Source organism: Pelodiscus sinensis, chromosome 32 (assembly GCF_049634645.1).
Source record: "Pelodiscus sinensis isolate JC-2024 chromosome 32, ASM4963464v1, whole genome shotgun sequence".
Lineage (NCBI taxonomy): Eukaryota > Metazoa > Chordata > Testudines > Trionychidae > Pelodiscus > Pelodiscus sinensis.
The window spans coordinates 1,619,367-1,640,545 of NC_134742.1; the positions used below are offsets into that span (position 1 = coordinate 1,619,367).

The following is a 21,179-nucleotide window of genomic DNA, read 5'->3' on the forward strand; positions in this document are numbered from 1 at the left end:
GGGGTTGGGGGACTACAGCTCCCATCATGCACTGGGGTTTGGGGACTACAGCTCCCATCATGCACTGGGGCTGGGGGGGGGGGGCTACAGCTCCCATCATGCACTGGGGTTGGGGGACTACAGCTCCCATCATGCACTGGGGTTGGGGGACTACAGCTCCCATCATGCACTGGGGATGGAGCCTATAGCTCCCATCGTGCGCGGAGGCAGCGGACTCCATTTCCCAGCATGCACAGGGACGCGGGCCCTCTGGCCCGGGAGGACTCCTCGGCGCATGCGCGTTCCCGCCCTCAAGCCCTGGGGTGGGAGGGGGGCCGCCGCCATCTTGTGATGGTCTCAGCCCGCGCTGTGTCAGCGGCGTCTCTTAAAGGGGACACGGCCTCGGGGTGGGCCCTCCCCGGGGTAAGCTCGGCGGAGGGGGTGGGGGACTCCGGGTGAGTGTTGGGGGGAGGGGGCGGGACCCTGCGCAGCCCCAGCGGCCCCCGCCCTCCCCCCCCGTGCGCCGCTTTAAGGCGCCGAGGCGGGAAACGCCCGAGCGGCCGTTGGGGGGGGGGGGGGCGGTTAGCGCGCGCCCTGCGCGGATTGGCCACCGAACGGCGGGAAGCGCGGCTCGCGGGGCTGGGGAGAGGGGCGGGGCTATTGGGGGTGGAGCTGAGGGAAAGGGGAGGGGCTGCGGAAAGGGAGCGATTGAGGGGCGGGGCTATTGAGGGACAGGGCTGAGGAAAGGGGAGGGGCTGAGGAAAGGGGAGGGGCGGGGCTATTGAGGGGGAGAGGCTGATAAAAGGGGCGGAGCTATTGAGGGGGGGCTGTTGAGGAGCAGGAATGAGGAAAGGGGAGGGGTTATTGAGGGACAGGGCTGAGGAAAGGGGAGGGGCTATTGAGGAGGAGGGGCTGAGGAATGGGGAGGGGAGGGGCTATTGAGGGGGAGGGGCTATTGAGGGGGAGGGGCTGAGGAAAGGGCCAGGGCTATTGAGGAGGAGGGGCTGAGGAAAGGGGAGGGGCTATTGAGGGAGAGGGGCTGTTGAGGGGCAGAGCTGAGGAAAGGGGAGGGGCTATTGAGGGGGAGGGCTGAGGAAAGGGGAGGGGCTATTGAGGAGGAGGGGCTGAGGAAAGGGGAGGGGCTATTGAGGGAGAGGGGCTGTTGAGGGGCAGAGCTGAGGAAAGGGGAGGGGCTATTGAGGGAGGGGCTGAGGAAAGGGGTGGTGCTATTGAGGGGGAGGGGCTGAGGAAAGGGGAGGGGCTATTGAGGGGGCGGGCTGAGGAAAGGGGAGGGGCTATTGAGGAGGAGGGGCTGAGGAAAGGGGAGGGGCTATTGAGGGGGAGGGGCTGTTGAGGAGCAGGAATGAGGAAAGGGGAAGGGCTATTGAGGGAGGGGCTGAGGAAAGGGGAGGGGTGGTGCTATTGAGGGGGAGGGGCTGAGGAAAGGGGAGGGGCTATTGAGGGAGAGGGGCTGTTGAGGGGCAGAGCTGAGGAAAGGGGAGGGGCTATTGAGGGGGAGGGCTGAGGAAAGGGGAGGGGCTATTGAGGAGGAGGGGCTGAGGAAAGGGGAGGGGCTATTGAGGGGGAGGGCTGAGGAAAGGGGAGGGGCTATTGAGGAGGAGGGGCTGAGGAAAGGGGCTGGGCTATTGAGGGGGAGGGCTGAGGAAAGGGGAGGGGCTATTGAGGAGGAGGGGCTGAGGAAAGGGGAGGGGCTATTGAGGGGGAGGGGCTGTTGAGGAGCAGGAATGAGGAAAGGGGAAGGGCTATTGAGGGAGGGGCTGAGGAAAGGGGAGGGGTGGTGCTATTGAGGGGGAGGGGCTGAGGAAAGGGGCTGGGCTATTGAGGGGGAGGGGCTGAGGAAAGGGGAGGGGTGGTGCTATTGAGGGGGAGGGGCTGAGGAAAGGGGCTGGGCTATTGAGGGGGAGGGGCTGAGGAAAGGGGAGGGGATGTTGAGGGGCAGGGCTGAGGAAAGGGGAGGGGCTGTTGAGGGGCGGGGCTGAGGAAAGGGGAGGGGCGGGGCTATTGAGGGGGAGGGGCTGAGGAAAGGGGCGGGGCTCTAGTGGGAAGGATGGGGTGGTGGGCAGCGCCATGGGGGGGCCAGCAGTGTGGGGCAGCAGTGCTGGGGCTGCAGGGTGCCTAGGCGGCCCTGGCTGAGGCCAGTGACTGGCGCAGAATGGGACCCAGTTCTGGCCTTGACCCTCCTCTTGTGTCGGGGAAGCTGATTGGGGCAGGCCTGTGGGGGAGAACGGGTGGGGTGTCCGTGCCTCAGTTTCCCTTCTCCTGCCCCAGTCTCTCCCCACTGCCCAGCCGGCGGCGCCCGTGGCGGGAGGATGGAGCCGGGGCGGCAGGGCCGGCAGCGGGCCCCCGAGAGCATCCGCAAACAGAAGCGCAGGGAGCTGGACGCCCGGCGCAGCAAGTGCCGCATCCGCATCGGGCGCCACCTGGAGCAGTGGTGCACGCTGAAGGAGCGCCTGGGCTTCTCCCTGCACTCCCAGCTGGCCAAGTACCTGCTCGACTGGTGAGGGGCGGAGGCGAGAGGAGGCTGGCCCCATGGCGGGGACGGGTGTGGGGGGCAGGTCCTATGAAAGGAGGGGGACATGTGGGGGATCCTGATCTATGGAGCAGGTGCCGTTTTCGGGGCGGGGGGGGGGCTCTGCATCTCCATTCACACCATCTCTCCCCTCTCTCGCAGGTACAGTTCCCAGGGCTGCGTGCTGAGTGCAGGTAGGCGCACCACCTACCTCTGGCGAGGGAGGTATCTCTGACGCCGCACACACGTCTCCACGGGGGGAGACGTAGGCGGTGTCCTCTACGAATTTCCAAATCCAGGGGGTCCCCATTGTAAGTCCAGGTTACGTTCCTAAGAATGCAGCTTGTAGCGAAACGACTTACAAAGGGGAATGAACGAGGAATAACGTAATTAGCGTGGGACACGTTCCCATCCCATACAGTTCACATACGTGTATCGACGTCTAACGTCCCTAGAACCCATCAAAAACAATCCATAGAAATACAGTAGACGAGACACGTCGTTTCGTTATAAGTCGCTCCCTCCAGGCACAGAGCGGCCCGGCCGTGAGCAACACCAGCAGGAGCCGCGTTTTTTTTAATTAAACTCGCCTGGCCTACGTTGCTGGCTTTTGGCCCCTTGAAAAATGATGTCCGTGCAGATATGATGACGTTAGTTTCCTGAATGAATTGACGACGTAGCTGCGAAACGACAAATATCGAGGGGACTTATAACGACGTAATGTCGTTTGTCTACACGGCAAGCCGTTCTTTCGAAATCACGTCGGGCTGGAAGGCATCTTGCTCCGACTCCTGGAACCCGCATTGCACGAGGAGTCAGGGAAGCTGTAGGAAGAGCCCTGTGTGGGTAGACCGTGTTAACCTATTTCAACGTCAGCTACGCCATTGACGTAACTCGCCGTTTGCCCTGCTGCGTAGCCGTCCCCTGAGAGTCCGTTTGCTAGGCAGCCCACGTTTGGCGGCTCTACCGCACCGTGGTGGTGCCCACTAGCCTTGAATAATCCACCGACTTCTTCCCGGCCCACTCCTTGTCCCGAATTTTCCCAGATTGTGGGAAAATTTCTCACTTGGACAGTGCAGAGAAATAACAGGGAGGAGTCAGGAAGACACTCCACGGTAGATACGCCCGTGCCCGCAATCGCTGCATCGGGTTAGCATACAGCGATAATAAAATAGTAGCGGGACGTAGGTGAAGTGGCGTCAGGAAGGGGAGTGAGCGGATACAAGGGAGAGCAGCTGGCTGATTTCTGGATAATCAAGGCTTCCGTTGCTTTTGGTCTCAGGGAAACGGGGAGATAACTTGGCCCCGGGTCGGGTGCGGACTACGTTCTCCCTCTTGGCTCACAGACATTGCAGTGTGGTATCCGATTTGGTTTTACGCATCTTCCAGCAGGGAAGTGTTTCCTAAACTGTGTGCTGCGGACAACAGAGTTCAAAATGGCCACTCTTAAAGCGACAGGCAACTTTATTTTTTTTTTTTGCTCAACAAAAAATCCTTGGTGTTCCTCATAAAAAACCCGTTATTGTGTGGTGTTCCTCGGTCTTAAAAAGTTTAAGAAACACTGCACCGGGGGATTGATCCCCGGCGTGTTACTCGCTGTATTGTGGCGTGCCGGCGTTGGGTGCCTAGGGCCTGCAGACCGCTTGTGGCCCTTTGGGGTTCTGTGCGTGGCCCGAGAGCCGTTCCATTTCCCACTGCCCGTGGGCAGGGTTGTCGGGTTCTGCTGGTTTCCGCCCGCCAAGTTTGGATAGGCTTAGAAGGCTTGGGTTATGGGGGAGTGGGGATGGATAGAGAGGGGCAACCCGTGGCTGACGCGTGGGTTCTTTCTCTCTCTCTCCCAGAGCAGGGGGGCTCCCTCCCCACAGATGCCCTGCAGCGCCTGGTCGCCCTGTCTCACGCTCACAGCCAGGAGTGCAGCGTCCTCCCCGCGGTGAAGACCCCCGCAGCCGGCGGGACGGGGGCCCCGTGGAGTCTGGTGTGGGAGTGCCTGGCTGGCCACACCTTCTCCTGGGGCCCCCCCGCAGCGGCGGAGCAGGGCCGTGCCCCACCGGCAGCTGGCGGCCAGCCCTGCCGAGCCGCGTCCCGGTGCAGGAAGGAAAGAGAGGGCAGCTCCCAGCCCAGCTCGCCCTCCTCCCCGGTTGCCAGCCGCAGGCGCTCGCTCCGCCAGGCAGCGCTTTCCCGGGATGTGTCGGGGGAGGCGGTGAAGGCGGAGGCCAGCCCCACCGGGGACGGCGCTGCAGTGCGGGAAACGGAGGCGCCATCCCCCGCGGGCAGCACGGACCACGGCACGGACCTAGGAGCCGAGAGCGCTGGCGCTGAGGCAGGTGAGCGGCCGCGCCGGCCCCCAGCTCTGCCCAAAACCGCGTCTCCCCACTGGCGGCGGAGCAAAGTGTGTGACAGCCCCATGGCCGGTGGAGCTGCCAACTTGGCCTTTGGCCGCGGTCTCTCCTGGGAGCAGGGCCCTGCGGATCCATGGCCCCGACGTCCCTCCGCATCCACGGACAGACGGTCGCGTTCGCGCAGGGCTCTCCAGATGTCCAGCCAAGCGCCGCTGGGATCCTGCCACGGCGAAACCGCCAGGGCAGGTCAGAGCAGGGTCCACCCCACCCTTTATCCCTCAGCCACCAGCATCCACTGCTGGGTAGGAGCAAGAAATCTCAGTGGACAGTTCTGGGAACAACTGGTTGATAGGTTTTCCTGGCCCCACACCTGTTAATGGGGCCTTTATACCCCAAGGAGCGTGGTTCCCCCTCGCCCTCCAACTGACTGCAGCTAGTTTCTCTCCCCCACAGCTCCCCTGGAGCAGGCAGAGTCTGGCATGGAAGGGACGGAGCCGGAGAGGTGAGTGTGGGCGGCTCTTATCCCCCTCATCCGTCCCTGGCGCTCACCGATCCCCGGCATGGTGATCTAGAGACACTCCTATCGGACAACATCCAGTGTGAATTGAATTGCGGACTTCTTAGTCCAGTTCCCAGGGGAGCCGTCCTGCCCCCTCCCTGTTAACACTCCCCCGCCCCGTTGGGAACCGCTTCTGCAGTAGCTCTTGACACAACGGCCATCAGGGACGGGCTTGGGAGCCGCGGCTAGGGAGGGGCGCATCCGCCCGGCCCCCTCCCTTGACATTTGGTTCCTGCAGCACGCCGGGGTTGGAGGATAGGTCGGAGGAGGCGCCTGCGCCCCCGGAGGACGAGGACGAAGACTTCACCGAGGAGGACGACCTCACGTACACGGACGACCTGCGAGATGAGAATTACCACCCCTCGCTGGACAGGTAAGGAGCCCTGCGGACAGGTTGGGTTGTGGGGAGCTGCAGAGGCTCTGGCCAGGGAAAGTCAGGTCTTGGACCGTAACCCCCTGCCCTTCCTGCCCCCCTCACTTCTCGGGACTGTGTTCCGACCCCGGGAACGAGAGACCCATGCACGAAGCGTGCCCTGTGGAAGGGAGGCTGTTCTGGGAAATCTAACCCTGACACTTGCGCATCTGAACTCTCCGCTCTTGGCGGGAGCTTGGGCTAATCCGCTGAGTCCTTTAATGCTGGCGTGGAGGAGAAGCTTTTAGTCTGGGTGCTTCTCTCTCTAGGGCGTGTGAGGGACTAGCTTCCTCTGTCATTGGCGAGCCCCCTGACCCAGCTTGGAACCTGTTCCTACGCCCTTCCTGCCCGTCCAGCGACTCCGAGCTACAAAGAGACAGCAGCCAGGACAAGCGCGGCAAAAGTCCCGCGAAGGGGACTTCGGAGCCGGAGCCGGACGATGACAGCCCTCCGGAGGAGAAGGCGGCGCAGCTTAGGTGAGAGGGGCAGACGGACAGAGGTGGGAAGGGGGAGGCTGAGCACATATGGAGAAGAGGCGGGAGACGAGAAGAGAATAAGTAAAAAGGGAGGGCTTGGGGTCGGTTTGTCTGTCCCCGCTCGATCGGCACTGGGCTCATCGGGGAAGCGACTTCAGTGGGGATGGAATTAAGGGAGCGCGAGGGAGGCAAACATTCAAGAGACCCTCAGAGGTGCGAACTGACCCGTGGACCGCACACCTCGTTTGGCACCAGGTATGCAGCAGCAGAGACCACCCAAAAAAAAAAAAAAGCCACCAAATGCCATGCAGCATTGTATTATACGTAAACGACTTTAAAAAAAGCGGGAAAGCGTCGGTTTTCGTCTGCCCCGTTAAGGGGCAAAGCTGGAGGAAGCCGATGTTCCGTGGTAACCTTTGGAAAAAGCTGCCGCAACGTTTTGTTCAGTTGTGAACTTTTCAGAGTTACGAGCAGACTTCCTTCCCGAGGTGCGCGTCACTCTGCGGTGCTACTGGACCAGGGCGTGGGTAGGACGACAGAGCTAAAGTGTCTGCTCCGTTCAGTGCAAGGGGAACCAGTTACAGCTCCCTGACCCTGTGGCGTCTGCATGACTTACACCACGGGTGTGAAATCCCCAGTGTCAATGGAAGACTGGCACATCCGAGCTTCCCCCCGCAAAGGGATTGCTCCTCTGACCGTGTGGCTCGAGTAGACGCCAATCTCCTATTCACCAGGGAAGAGGCGAACAGCTGAACAGGGCTTCCTTGCAGAGCTAGTGACTCGGGGCGGGGAATTCTGCGCCCAAAAATTCAACATTCTCCCCGCAGTACTTGACAATCCTGCCTATTTGGATTGGCCACATCGCAGCGTGATCAGTTTCAACTCGTTCGGCACTTCGTTCCAAAACCGCTGCCAATAAATGTCTCTGTCGTAATCGCTACGCGAACAGAGGCGTTTCGGGAAGTAGGAATCTATTTCAAATAGATCTTCCTCGGCGTCTTCAGACAGAACGCTGAGTAGAGATCCATGTGAACGCCAATATCGAAGCCTGTTTCCTGCCGCCCTCCGAAGCCGTGTTCAAAGCTTGGGGGAGCCTGGGGTGAAGGAGGAGCTGGCGGAGAGGGAGGGAATCGCTGGGAAGGAGCCTCGGAGTGACCCTGGAGGGGTATTGGGAGAAGGATGGAAGAGGTTTTTGAAGGGGAAGGGTTGCTGGAGAGCTTTCCCCATGCAGTCCCTAGCTTCTGTGCCCCCACCCCCTTCTAACACTGCCATTGGCCCTTCTGAACCCCAGCAACCCCATGTACCTTGCTCTGTCCCCGTCCCCCCACCATATCCCATGCCTCCTCACTTAGTCACACCAGGAGGGTGCTATAATGAAGGCAGCCTCTCCCACCCCCACTTTTCTGTGACTGCTTATAAGTTTACTGCCCTCTCTTTTGGCGCCACGTTAGCCAGGGGTAGGCGAAAGGTTAGCCTTCATTTCCTCGTCAAAATCCATTAGTCTGTGGGAGAAAACAGAATCTATGGGGGACATTAATTCTGCGCTGATGCAGTGGTGCAAAATCTGTCCCCTCCCCCACCGAGAATAGTAGTTTTCATATAAGGATGATCATCAATATTCAGCAGTGTGGCGTCCGGTTGTCTGCACTGAAGCCGCGCGTGTAAATCCATAATGCTTTTATGCAGAAGTTGATGGCTGCATTAGCAAATTGTTGCCTAGAGCAGTGTTTCTCAAACCTTTGTTTATAAAGATCCTTTAAAAAAATTTAAGTACCCCCAGTACCTACACATTTCAGACACACAAATGTTTTTTCTGCCGTTGTAACACATTTGTTTAAACAACTTAAACATAGATGGGTGGGTGATGAAATTTTTGGGTGTAAAAAGCACACAAATAATAAAGCTCTGTAAATCTTCAAACAAAATTCAGTTTTCTCCAAATTTCAGTTGTGTTGACGTACTCCCCAGACTTCTCTCGAGGGTACTTGTACCACTGGTTGAGAAACACTGGCATAGAGTATAAGGCCAGGAGGGACCGTAGTCTGAACTCTGGTGTTTACCACCGGCCCTTGGTTTTCTCTGAATTATTTCTTGTGTGCACCACAGCCGAAAAAACCATCCAATCTTGATTTTAAACTTGCCAGTGATGGAGAGTCCACCACAACCCTTGACAATGTGTTCCTAAGGTTAATTACCCGCATTGTTAAAAATGTGCCTTGTTAAAAGCCTGAATGTGTCTAACTTGCGTTTCCAGCTTTTGGATCTTGTCGTACTTTTGTTTGATAGACAGAAGAGCCCTGTGTCCTTAAATTTCCCACTCAACGATGCTGAAACTGTGCTCGTTGCTGAAAAGTTGTGTCGGTCTCAACCCTCGCGTCCGAAGTTGAGAGTTAAGTTAATCTCTGAAGATCTAAGGAGGCCAAGTTAAGACAGGGCGGGTGGTGGAAATTATTTGGAGTGATGAGCCTAATGCAACCTTCACCAAGCTGAGAGGAAAGATTCTTAGTGAAAGACCAGTTATTTGGCTCCCGGTCACCAAGGTACTTAAAAGTCCGTGTTGCCCATCTCAAATGTTCAGAAGTAGCACTTCGGCTCTCGGAAATCGTCAGGGTGTGTTTTGGATTGTTTAGAAGAGTGTTTCTTAAACTTTTTAAGGCTGAGGAACACCAAACACATTTTTTTTTATGAGGAACACCAAGTATTTTTTTGTTGAGCCAAAAAAAAAAAAAAAAAGCTGCAGGAAAAAGGGCTGGGGGGAAGTTGAGCAAAAAAAAAAAAAAAAAAAAGTTGCCTGCCCCTTTAAGGGTGGCCATTTTGAATTCTGTTCTCTGCAGCACACCAGTTAAGAAACACTGGTTTAGAAGTTTCTCATAATGAATAACTGGCTCTTTGTATTTGTCTTCTGGTTTCTGGGTCCTTAGGTCAGACAATCAGGTCACAATTTACATGTTTTTATTTTCCCCTCAAACACGAGGACTGGAAACTTTTATCGACATAAAAGCGAACATTGTCCTGTGATCACTAGATTCTGGGAGCTGGAGCTTTGAGAAACACCATCAGTCACAAAATTCTCAATAAAATCACGAGGGCTGTGTGAAGGCTGAACCACACGACGAGTCCTATCGAAGATGCTTAAAAGGCCGCACACGTTTAAGTACCTTACATAATAGCAGGGAATTAATTCTGGACCCTAACTCTGTGTTTCCAGACTTTCTAATGTTTTTATTACATAGCGACCTGTCAAAGCTTTGGCGTTAGCTGCATTAAGAGTGAACGCTCTTCCATCCTGAACTCTCTCTTCACGGCGATTCTTTTTGTGGGGGTTATAGGAGAGAGCCGCTCCAAAATAGACACCCAAACACGCACCACGTAAGTATTTGCATGCACTGTGAAGGCTCTTCCAAATTTTTCATCTCTAGATTTTTTTGTGGCTTCGGTTTTACACTGAACGTCGCTTGGTATCTTTTTTTTTTTTTTTTACAGGGCTCTGAAACGAAGTAACAATTTGCTACCAGCTGAGAACAAGTGGTGGAGGCGTTAACTGAAGCACAGCAGAAAATAATGGTAAATGATCTATTTAATTTGCTTTCCCCTGCCCTTCCTGCAGCATTTTAATTATGCCCTCAAAGGGACACCATCCGCTCCAAAGTCATGCTTGTCCCTGAACGCTTTCTACCTACCGATAATCTCTGGTAATGAACAATTCAGTGGAATAGTCTTTTTCCCCCTCGCCCCTCACTTTCAATTTCTTTATGTAACTTTGGGTAGGCTGGACTTCACTGCCCTTCTCCAGTGCCTAAAAAAACCCCACTCCCACACAGTACCGGAAACCCAGAGTTGAGGAAGGATAACCCAGTGTCAGCCTCCCTACATTCAAGTTCCGAAAGAAACGACTTTAATGAAATAACTTTATAAACTCTTATGAAGAAACAAATCATCTAATTCTTACAACAGGACACAGCTCTGTTAGAACCCAGAGAAAATGGCCATAGTTCCAGTAAACATACGTAAAAAGAAAACTAAAAGTAAAATGTGAACAGTTCAGTCCACGCAAAATCCCAAAAGCTCCGATTCAGTTCACCAAAGCCTCAGTTTATGCCTCTGATCATCAAATCTGCACCATATGCTGATAGGGTTGCCAGATGTCCGGTATTGACCCAGACAGACTGGTATTTTCGCCTCCTCTCCAGTAAAAAAGTTCAGAAAATACCGGACACCTAAAATGTTCGGTATTTTCTGTTTTTTTTTCCCCAGCCAGGAGGTGACAATTCCGGGTTCCACAGGGGAGCTTTTTGCAGGGAAACAAGATGGTGGACTGCCACCGACTGCCGGTAAGGGCCAAAAAGCCTCAAAAGCATTTCTTAAAGGGGCCATGCTTTTTTTGTTGTTGTTTTTTGTTCAACAAGTTTGGTTCAACAAGAATTTTTCCCCTGGTGATTTTTTTTTTTTTTTTGAGTGGGGCGTGTTTGATATTTTTGGTTAAACCATCTGGCAACCCTATATGCTGAGTCTCAACCATCTCTCCACTTGCTTGTAGGGACTTCTCAGTTGACATCCAAGCAGCCTCTTCCGCTGCTGTGGATCATTGCTAGGCAGCCAGCTCCCTGATTAAACTAGTCAGTTGGCTCACAAGTGAACAGGCTTAAAGAAACCCTGTTACAAGAAAATACAAACACTGAGACTAACAAAGCTGAACGGGCTCTTTCCCCGTTACTAGTTACAGAGACGCTGAAGAATCACCCTGAGAAAGTAACTAAAACAATTTGGCAAAAATCAAACCAGCATTTAAAGCGAACAATTAACACAGGAGAAGTAGGGTGGCCAGGTGTCCGGTTTTGAACCGGACAGTCCGGTATTTGAGGGTTCAGTCCGGGAAACAAATTGAGAAAATACCAGACACATAAAATGTCCGGTATGGTCTAATTAGGTGAGTTTTATTGTTGTTAGGAGTATCAATACCTAGTTGTGAACTTCCTGGCTGGTAGACACGCTCACAGTGCAACTACGTGAGGGGCTGGAGCCGGGGCGGGAGGGAATTCCCGGGGCCAGACTTGCTTGTGCTTCGCTGGGACCGTGTACGAGACGGGCAGCGTGCGTCCGAGTCAGTCCCGCTCCCCGTCAGCTGGCTCTTCCCCCCACTCCCGCCCCGGCCAGTCCCGCTCCCCCGACCCCTCTTGGCCAGCCCTGCTTCCCGCCGGCCAGTTCTCCCCCCTCCCCGATTTCCCCTGGCCAGCCCCAATCCCCCCACCGCCTCCTCCCAACTCTCCCCCCCCGCCGATTTCCCCTGGCCAGCCCCACTGCCCCTGACCAGCCCTTTCCCCTTCCGCCAGCCCTGCTTCCCACCAGCTGGTTTCCCCCACACACACTGGGTGGAGTGGTCAGTCTGCCCAGCCACAGTAGCACTCCGACCTCCCCCACAGGGGTCTCTTAACGAGATAGCTCCCTACTAGGTGCATGGGTTACATTTACTTTGTGCGTTTGCCAGCCCTTTGTAAGAAGGCATTTAGGACCAGATTTTCAAAGCCACGTATGTGCCCCGCGGGATTTTCAAAAGAGCCCCCAGTGAGGTGCCAAACTCCCATTGAAAGCCACGTGCACAGACCTGACTTTTCCACTCCTTGTCGAAATTGACTGAACTTGTCGTTGATGGTGTCCCTTGAAGGTTGAAAGGAAGTGCCAGTTTGGCTCAACGCAGTTGTACATGGCTGTGTGGTTTTTGCCATAGCCACTGTGAGGCCAGCAGAAAACGAAAAAACGAAACATCAGAGGAGCAAGAGAGAGAGAGCAGCAAGACAGCACCGCACCGTGGCGCACCTGTTCCGTTGGAGTCGACTCATCTCCTGGCCGGCCTGTAAGTAACCATCACCCTGTCTGAGGACAGTACGTGTCTGCACGATACGGTGCTGCAAATCGTTGAGCAGCCTCGGTGCCTAACCAACATCTGACATCAGTAATCCGCTCGACGGTGGTTCTGAGTTTCTGTTTTCTTCACACACACGGCGGTTTTGCTATTTTCTAACTTTCTTCTCTTGTCAGGACATCCCACCGTGGACCGTTAACCACAGAAGTGGCAGCAAGATTGACGTTGGAAGGTGGCACCGAAGTGTGTCACCAATCTCCCTCTGTGTTCAATGGAACATATTGAACATGATTACTACTGGATCGGTTGTCCTTAACTGTATATCATCTTTATGCACTACAATATGTTTCAAGACTTTTTACTGTTGGCAAATACTACCATCTAATCATGTGTGTTGCACAGGAGAACTGTATTTATTCACCCTATAACGACGGTAGACTCTAGTTATTTTGTGTGGCGTAGGGATTGAAGATCAATGTCAAACTGTCCAAAAATAAAACCATTTCCTCTCTTAAGGTATTGCCCGGAGTGGATTTTTCGTAAAGGTTTTAATGCTTTTTTTCATGCAAACTATGGACTTATTCAAGAGCAGCTTGGTTCTAACTGTCCTAGTCGAGATTTATTATCATTTCATTATTATTTGTATCACCATAGTGCCCGTGATAAACACACCGGCTACGTCTAGACTGGCATGATTTTCCACAAATGCTTTTAACGGAAAAATTTTCCGTTAAAAGCATTTTCGGAAAAGAGCGTCTGGATTGGCACGGACGCTTTTCCGCAAAAGCACAAAAAAGCCCCGATTGCCATTTTTGCGATCGGGGCTTTTTTGCGCAACACAAATCTGAGCTCTCTACACTGGCCCTTTTGCGCAAAAGCTTTGCGCAAAAGGGACTTTTGCCCGAACGGGAGCAGCGTAGCATTTCCTCAAGAAGCACTGATTTCAGACAGTAGGAAGTCGGTGGTCTTGCGGAAATTCAAGTGGCCAGTGTAGACAGCTGGCAAGTTTTTCCGCAAAAGCAGCTGCTTTTGTGGAAAAACTTGCCAGTCTAGACACAGCCACCAAGGGGATGTCTTAGCAAATACGTCCATGCTGCATAGTCGATCTGCTTCTGTTTCCATCTCGATTGCAAGACATCAGAGCTTTGAAACTGTCGAGTGATTCTTTCTCCTTTGGTCTTCTTGTGCTGTCACTCTCTTTAATTAAAAATTGGGATGTTTCATAGCAAAAGCCTTAGGAGAAAGGTTGCAAAGTTAATGGCCAAATGTTCGTTATTGGGTTAGGAGCTGCTGTGTCCTCTTGAAAAACTGACAGTGAGGGCCCAGTTATAACAACACCAAAAAATCAAATGCTGCGAGTCCTGTGTTTACAGACTGGACGTCCCTGGTCTGGCAACCTCTGGGTCTGAGCAGTGCTGAACCAGGGAGTTTATTAATCAGGCCAGGTGTCTCTGGTTCAGCAATATCTGTGGTAGATATCAGTCCTCGGAGGTTGCCGGACCAGAGAGTCCCGGATTTCAGAAGTTCAGCCTGAATATATTTTCCAGCTGTTCATCTGGGGCAGTTTACCCTGAACCCTAATGATTCCTGCAAGCAAGCCGTGCACAGCCCTGGATCCTTTCTGCGTGGGCACCCCTTTATCAGAAAGGCCAGGATGGGTGCCCAGCCTACAACGAATGCCACGTGGTCCCTGGGGACAATCACGCCCCAACCCTCAAAGGCGTTTCGGGGCCTCTTGTTGCTTTCAACGTGACGTGTGGGGTTACAGATCTTGGAGGGTCTGTGCCCCGGCCTCTCTGCTGACCCGACAAGACGTGAAATTGGCAAGGCCGTGCCAAATTTCCTGGCGCCCGGTAGGCGTTGTGGTGTCCACTGGGACGGCAGAGAGGCCTGGACATCCTGGAAGAGGCAAGAGTCATCTTATGATGATCTCGTCTGTGACCAGGGATCGTTTTACATCTGTGGGCGCTCCAGGGCGGACCAGCACCATCCTGAGTGCTCCGCTTCAAAAGCACTCCAAATGAAGCGCTCTGGCAGGAGCGAGTGGCCCTCCCTGGGGGCACACCGTAGCGGATCTGCTAGGACGGACATGGGCGTCGGAAGCAAACAAAGGGAAACAGGCGCCTGGTGTCTCTCCGGAGCCCTTTCCAAGCCCCGAGAAGGTCTATTGCAGTGTTTCTTAAACTTTTTAAGACCGAGGAACACCAAACAGTTGAGTTTTTTTATGAGGAACGCCAAGGATTTTTTGTTGATCAAAAAAAAAAAAAATCGCCTACCCCTTTAAGGTGGCCATTTTGAACTCTTGTGCCTCAGAACACAGTTTAAGACGCACTGGTCTATTGGGCATCCTATAATCCCGCCAGCTCCGTGAGATCTGGCACCAGGAGCCCTCCCTGCAGGCGCAGCGTCCGCGGGAAACGGGTCGCTGGCGATTCCCGAAGGCTTTCGTCTCCCGCGCGTTCTGGCGGCGAGGGGGGAAGGGAACACCCAATCAACGTGTTTCTTCCCTTGCAGCTGCAAGAAGCGGAGGCCGCCGAGCGACGAGGACGTGGCCCAGATCGGCCCCAAGCGCATCAGGTAGGAGCCCGGCCTGGAACCAAGGCGGCATCTGGCCCGCCCCCCCCCCCTCCCGGGGGAGGGGAGATTCGGGCCCTCAGCCACCCCTCAAATAGCCTTGCACCCACGGCCTCCTCGGACTGTCAGGGCAGCGGGGTCGAACTTCTGACCCGCTCTCTCCTCATCGAGGTAAGGCATGCTACCCGCCAGGTGGGTTATGCCCTCTCAGGGCAGCGTGGCCTAGCAGTCGGAGTCTGTAGCTACGCTCCCCTAGCATAGGGCAGGTCGCTAGTAGTGCCTGTCTCTCCCGAGGCAGTGTGGCCTAGTGGAGAGAGACTCTAACAATGGGGGATCCCTTTATGGAGTTGGTGAGGGGGGGGGTGTCTCTTCCCTCCGGACCGGGGGCGGGGGGGATGTCTGCGGACGGGTCGCCTCCTTCCCCAGCGGCCGTCAGCCCAGACTGGCCAGCTCCCCGGGCTTTTATAGCCAGCCTCCCGCTGGAGCATGCCCAGTAAGACTGTGGGGGCGGGGCCTCCTCCGCTCGCCGCGCCGGGTTAACCCTCTCCGCCCCAGTGCCTCCTGCCCCCTGGCTGCCCGCCCTCCATCCCTGAACAGGCTCACAGGCCAGGGATACCTTGCTCGCGTTCCCCGCCACACCCATCGGTGGGCGTCTTCTACGGGGAACGTCGCCCCGAGCGCCCCCAGGCGTTTCGTCCAATCCACCTGGCCCAGGCTTTACGGAGGGGTCGGAAAGGCGCCGGCGAGGCCGGGCGCTTTCTCCAGACATCCCCAGCGGAGAGGGGACGGGGCAGGGAGGGCACTAGCGAGGTGAGGACAGGGGGAGGGGGCCTGCCTCCCGGCTGGGGGGAAAACCTGTGACTGACACACACACACACACACACACACACACACACACCCCGCTCTTCTCTCTGCAGGAAGGCGGCCAAGCGGGAAATCCTTCTTTGCGAATTCGAGGGCTGCGGCAAGATCTTCTCCAACCGCCAGTACCTGAACGTGAGTGACACGGAGACGGGGGGGGATCCTGACACACACGCTGCCTGTCCCCGGTCCCCCCCCTCTTGCCTGATCCGCAGAGTCGGAACCTGGCCCGCTCTGGGTTCGGTGCTGGGCACCATACCTGGCCAAAACGGGCAGCCACGGCTCCGCTCCTGAGCTTCCTGTGAGGCAGACGGCGCTGGACCCTGGTCCCGTCGGCCCTCGTAGAAAGACCGGGGGCTGCCGGGCCGGTAGGGCCGGGGCTGCCCTCTGCCCACCCCCCGGAGAGAGAGGGGCTGCCCCCAGGGAGCCAGGCCCAGCGCGCCCCGAGCTCTGAACCAGAGGGGGAGGAGGGGACGGGCCGTGGGGCAGCAGCTGACCCTCCCCACCCCCTCCCAACGGCAGCACCACAAGAAATACCAGCACGTCCACCAGAAAACCTTCACCTGCTCCGAGCCCAGCTGCGGCAAGTCCTTCAACTTCAAGAAACACCTCAAGGAGCACGAGAAGCTGCACAGCGGTGAGGTGGCCGAGGCCCGGGGGGGAGGGGGTGCACGCTCAGGGCCCCTCAGTCCAGCCTCCACCTCCCCGGGCCCCTCCACGCCCCTCTGCCAAGCGACCCTCAGTCCCACCCCCAAAACGCGCCGGCCAGTGCCTCGCAGTCCCGGCCCACGGCCCTGGCTTTTCCTGCCCTCGTCTGCCTTTGCCTCTGTCCCTCTCTCCTGATCATAAGAACGGCCAGACTGGGTCATCCAGCCGGTGTCCTGTCTGCCCACAGAGGCCAATGCCAGCTGCCCCAGAGGGAGCGAACAGCACAGGGACCATCAAGCAACCTCCCTCCTGCCATCCATCTCCACCCTCTGACCAACACCCTCCTTACCCATCCTGGCTAATAGCCATTTATTGCCTTAACCTCCGTGAATGTATCTAGTTCTCTTTTAAACCCGGTTACAATCCTAGCCTGCCCAACCTCCTCCGGCGAGGAGTTCCACAGGTTGCCTATGGATTTAGCTAAGGGCAAGAAGCTATCCTCCGTCTTAGTCTCTCTCCCTTTTTTTAATGACTCCCAACATCCTGTTTGCTTTTTTGCCTGCCGCTGCGCCCTGCGTGGACGCCTTCAGAGAACTAGCCAAGATCTCTTTCCTGACTAGTTGTCGCTAAATTAGCCCCCAGCGTATTGTACGTATCGTTGGGGTTATTTTCCCCGATGTGCATTACTTGACGCTTATCCCCGTTAAATTTCATTTGCCATTTTGTTTGGTGAGATCTTGTGGACGGTCTTTACGGTCCGCTTTGGGCTTACCTCCCTTGAGCAGTTGTCTGCAAACGTTGCCACCTCACTGCTCACCCTTTCTCTAAATCGTTTATGAATACGTTGAATAGAATTGGGGGGGAATCCCCCTGCCCCCTCCTCCGATCCGGGATCCCCCCCACCCCAGCTCTCCGTCCCGGCCTGCACCCTCCAATGTGGGTCTAGCCCCACACCTGCCTTGCTGATGTCTCTCTGGTCCTGAATCCACACACACACACAATTCTCCCCCCCCCCCCCCCGCTCCCGATCTGCGTCCCTTGGCTCCCCCCGGGGCGGCCACTCACGGGCTCTCCTCCCCTGCAGACAAGAGGGATTACATCTGCGAATTCTGCGCCCGTTCCTTCCGCACCAGCAGCAACCTCATCATCCACCGGCGTATCCACACCGGGGAGAAGCCCCTGCAGTGAGTCCGTCCGTCCCCCTGCCTTCCCCCCCAGCTGGCTGGCACCGGGACCTTGGGGTCGCGTCCCCCGCGGCTGGGCCCTCGTCCCAGACGGGGGCCTGTTCCTGCCTTTGGTGTCTGCCCCCATCAGATACTTGGAGACCCCAAAGGATGGGCCGCTGAGGGGGATGTGGAGGGACTTCTGGGAGGGCACAGTGGGGCCCGACCAGCCCGTGGGGAGGGAAGGGAAATCGCCCCGGCTTTGCCCCGTCTCCCAGCTCTGCACCTGGCTCTGCCCCTGGCCTGGCTGTCTCTGCCCTCAGCCCTCCAGCCTCTGCCATTGGCTGCAGATCTGTTCCCAGAATGGGAGCCCCCCGCCTTGACCTCACGCCCCACCCTAGTTGTAGCCCCGGGTTTGGCCCCTTTGCCCCTCCCAGGAAGGGAGACGGATGGGCACGGGACGGGGGCAAATACCGGATAAACATTTCTCAAGCAAAAAAAAAGAAAAACTCGGGGAAAATGTGTTGAGGGGGAGGAAAAAAACGCTGGGGAAAATTGTTGAGGAAAAAAAACACCGGGGAAAATTAATCGGGGGGGGGGGGGGGGGGGGATTTGTCAAGCAAAAAAAAAAGCGCTGGGGAAAATTTGTCGAAGTGAGGGAGGGAGACACCGGGGAAAACTTGTCGAGGAGGGAAACACGCCGGGGAACATTTGTTGAGGGGAAAAAAACGATGAGAAAATTTGTCGACCGGAGGACACCGGGGAAAACTTGTCAAGGGGGGAAACACGCGGGGAAAATTTGTTGAGGGGAAAAAACGACGAGGAAAATTTGTCGACCGGAGCACACCGGGGAAAACTTGTCGAGGGGGGGGAAAACACTGGGGAAAATTTGTTGAGGAAAAAAAACAACGGGGAAAATTTGTTGAGGGAAAAAAATGATGGGGAAAATTGTCGACCGGGGGACACTGGGGAAAACTTGTCGAGGGGGGAAACACGCCGGGGAAAATTTGTTGAGGGAAAAAAAAACAACGGGGAAAATTTGTTGAGGGAAAAAAAACAACGGGGAAAATTTGTCGACCGGGGGACACTGGGGAAAACTTGTCGAGGGGGGAGTAAACACTCTGGGGAAAATTTGTCGAGACAAAAAAAAATAAATAAATGCGGAGGTGGGGAAGGGGCTGGATTTGGGAGGTTGGGCTGAAATACCACGTCTTCCGAGCGGGCTTCGGTCAGGCTCCAAGCTGGGCCCGGGAAAAGCAGAAAAACTTACTCAGTTGGAAAATACCGGACATTTATATGTCTGGTGTTTTCTCAATTTGTTTACCGGACACCTGGGAACCCTGCGGGAGGTGACCTTTAAAAGCATGGGGGCTGCTGACGTACCCTGCGGAACTCACTGCCACAGGAAGTGGCTGAGCTCCAGGGGTGCAGCGAGGATCCCGACAGAGCCCGGAACGAACAGTAACGTTGGGAGGAGTAGCACGTCAGCCCCACGGCGAGGTTTGCACCCCTTGCGCCGGGCAGACCCCGTCCCGGCTCGCCTTCTGATCCCCTTCCCGCCCCCCCGCAGGTGCGAGATCTGCGGCTTCACCTGCCGCCAGAAGGCCTCCCTCAACTGGCACATGCGGAAGCACGACGCCGACGCCTTCTACCTCTTCTCCTGCGAGCTCTGCGGCAAGAAGTTCGAGAAGCGGGACAACGTCACGGCCCACAAGAGCAAGAGCCACCCTTGGGCGGCGGCGGCCGCCGGCCCGGCCCCGCCTCCGCCGGACGGGCCTCCCCCTGCTGCCGCGCCCACCCGCCACTGCGCTGAGCCCCTGCAAGCTGGAGGAGGAGGAGGTGCCGGTGGCCGGTGACTGACGGGAGGCTGGAGGGAGGGGCCGGGAGATGGCCGGAATGCTTCCCGGGCAGGGTGCCGACCGGAACAAGCCCCCGCTGCCCTCCCCACCCCACACCCGGCCGAGAGGCGGACCTCAGGGGGGGGACAGGGACGAGAGAGAGAGGCTGCGATTGGCCCTCCCTGCCGGCCGGCCTCGGCTGTGCTCCGCTGGGCCGCCGGGCTTTGGCGACGTCCGCAATAAAGAATTCTTTTAGGTAACGCACAGGGGAGGGAAAGCGTCTTCCCTGCGGGCCCCAGGGCTGTTCCCTTCCTCCCCCCGGCGGCCGCTTTCCCCGCAGCCTCCCGCAGGCGCCTCTCCCCGTGTGGCAGACGGGGGAAACCGAGGCAGGCGCCGAGAGAGCGGCCCAGCTCCTCCCGGGAATTTCGACGCCTGCTTGCTGTGGATTTCGAGGGCGCCGGGGGCCGCGGGAGGACGGTTTTCAGCGCCCCCTTGGTCCTGCTGCCCGGCCCGTGCTCCTAAACCACTTGCACCCAGCGGCTCAAAGGAATCCAGCCTGGGAGGGAGGCGCCTAATATTTCGGAGGCCGAGAGCGTCCTCGTTAGGAAAGGGGCTAACGAGGCCTGGGGTGGTCTGTTCCCCTTCTGCTAGCCCCGCCCCCTCCCTCTCGCCTCCAGGGCACCCCATCCCCGATGGCCGTCCCATGCCAGGCCCCTCTGGTGGTCCCTGAGGGCAAGGGGGACAGGGGGCTGTGGAGGGAAGGAAGGGGCTTGGGGTATAGCAACCAAGTGCCCCCCGCCTTGAAGACCCACAGCCTGGGGATTTAGAATGAGGCAGAAACTACCCTATGGCCTCTCTCTCAGTCCTTGAATGAGGGGGGGGGTCCCCAAACCGGGCCGGCTTCTAGGAAGCCTTCCACTGCCCTCCTCACCAGGGGCTCAGCCCCACACCCGAGGTGGGGCGCCCTCAGCCCCTCCCCCAAGGGCGAATCCTAGTCTGTGCTCACCGACCTGGGACAGCGGGCCCTCCGTGAGCCGGGAACACCCGTGGGGCGGACCCGTGTTCTGCCGCTTCCCCCACCCCCAGAACAGCAGCGCGGCAAAGGCCCTCCCAGCCCCCCATGGTCTGGCAACCTCCCTCATCCAGCACAGCCTGAACCCCCTCCTGCACCCTGAACCCCCCCCCGACCCTGCTCCCCTCCCCCGGCCTGAACCCCCTCCTGCACCCTGAACCCCTCCCAGACCCTGTCCCCCTCCTGCACCCTGAACCCCTCCCGGACCCTGCTCCCCTCCCCCGGCCTGAACCCCCTCCTGCACCCTGAACCCCTCCCGGACCCTGCTCCCCTCCCCCGGCCTGAACCCCTCCCAGACCCTGCTCCCCTCCCCCAGCCTGAACCCCCTCCTACACCTGAACCCCTCCCGGACCCTGCCCCCCTCCTGCACCCTGAACCCCCTCCTGCACCCTGAAACCCTCCCCCGGCCTGAACCCCCTCCCGGACCCTGAACGCCCTCCTGCACCCTGAACCCCTCCCGGACCCTGCCCCGACCTGAACCCCCTCCTGCACCCTGAACCCCTCCCGGACCCTGCCCCCCTCCCCCGGCCTGAACCCCCTCCTGCACCCTGAACCCCTCCCGGACCCTGCCCGACCTGAACCCCCTCCTGCACCCTGAACCCCTCCCGGACCCTGCCCCCTCCCCCGGCCTGAACCCCCTCCTGCACCCTGAACCCCTCCCGGACCCTGCCCCCCTCCCCCGGCCTGAACCCCCTCCTGCACCCTGAACCCCTCCCGGACCCTGCCCCCCTCCCCCGGCCTGAACCCCCTCCTGCACCCTGAACCCCTCCCCGGCCTGAGCCCCCTCCTGCACCCTGAACCCCTCCCGGACCCTGCACCCCCAAGCCCCTTTCCCAGCTCACAGCCCCCCCCCACACACACCCACACG

General features: G+C 57.5%; 1 protein-coding gene across 3 annotated transcripts; it reads left to right on the forward strand.

Annotated features, from left to right (window-relative positions):
• Nucleotides 1–244: 244 nt before the first annotated feature.
• On the forward strand, nucleotides 245–19,949 carry ZNF692 (zinc finger protein 692). 3 transcript variants are annotated; one of them, XM_075913590.1, is made up of 12 exons: nucleotides 245–402; nucleotides 2,269–2,497; nucleotides 2,672–2,703; nucleotides 4,351–4,833; nucleotides 5,302–5,350; nucleotides 5,646–5,780; nucleotides 6,068–6,295; nucleotides 14,670–14,732; nucleotides 15,647–15,725; nucleotides 16,113–16,227; nucleotides 17,323–17,422; nucleotides 18,972–19,949. In XM_075913590.1, the coding sequence occupies exons 2-12, from the start codon at nucleotides 2,310–2,312 to the stop codon at nucleotides 19,255–19,257; spliced, it is 1,758 nt and encodes a 585-aa protein (XP_075769705.1). In that variant the 5' UTR covers nucleotides 245–402; nucleotides 2,269–2,309; the 3' UTR covers nucleotides 19,258–19,949. The 3 variants fall into 3 exon arrangements, with proteins under 3 accessions (XP_075769705.1, XP_075769707.1, XP_075769706.1); XM_075913592.1 differs by having other exon boundaries at nucleotides 6,089–6,295; nucleotides 18,972–19,945; XM_075913591.1 differs by having other exon boundaries at nucleotides 297–434.
• Nucleotides 19,950–21,179: the final 1,230 nt, after the last annotated feature.

What these genes read in the sequence shown, in the direction of transcription:
- ZNF692 (XM_075913590.1), top strand. Translation starts at nt 2,310, where the DNA reads ATGGAGCCGGGGCGGCAGGGCCGGCAGCGGGCCCCCGAGAGCATCCGC. An exon ending in GAGAAGGCGGCGCAGCTTAG is followed by an intron (nt 6,296 to 14,669) that starts GTGAGAGGGGCA and finishes CTTCCCTTGCAG; the next exon opens with CTGCAAGAAGCGGAGGCCGC. An exon ending in GCACGAGAAGCTGCACAGCG is followed by an intron (nt 16,228 to 17,322) that starts GTGAGGTGGCCG and finishes CCTCCCCTGCAG; the next exon opens with ACAAGAGGGATTACATCTGC.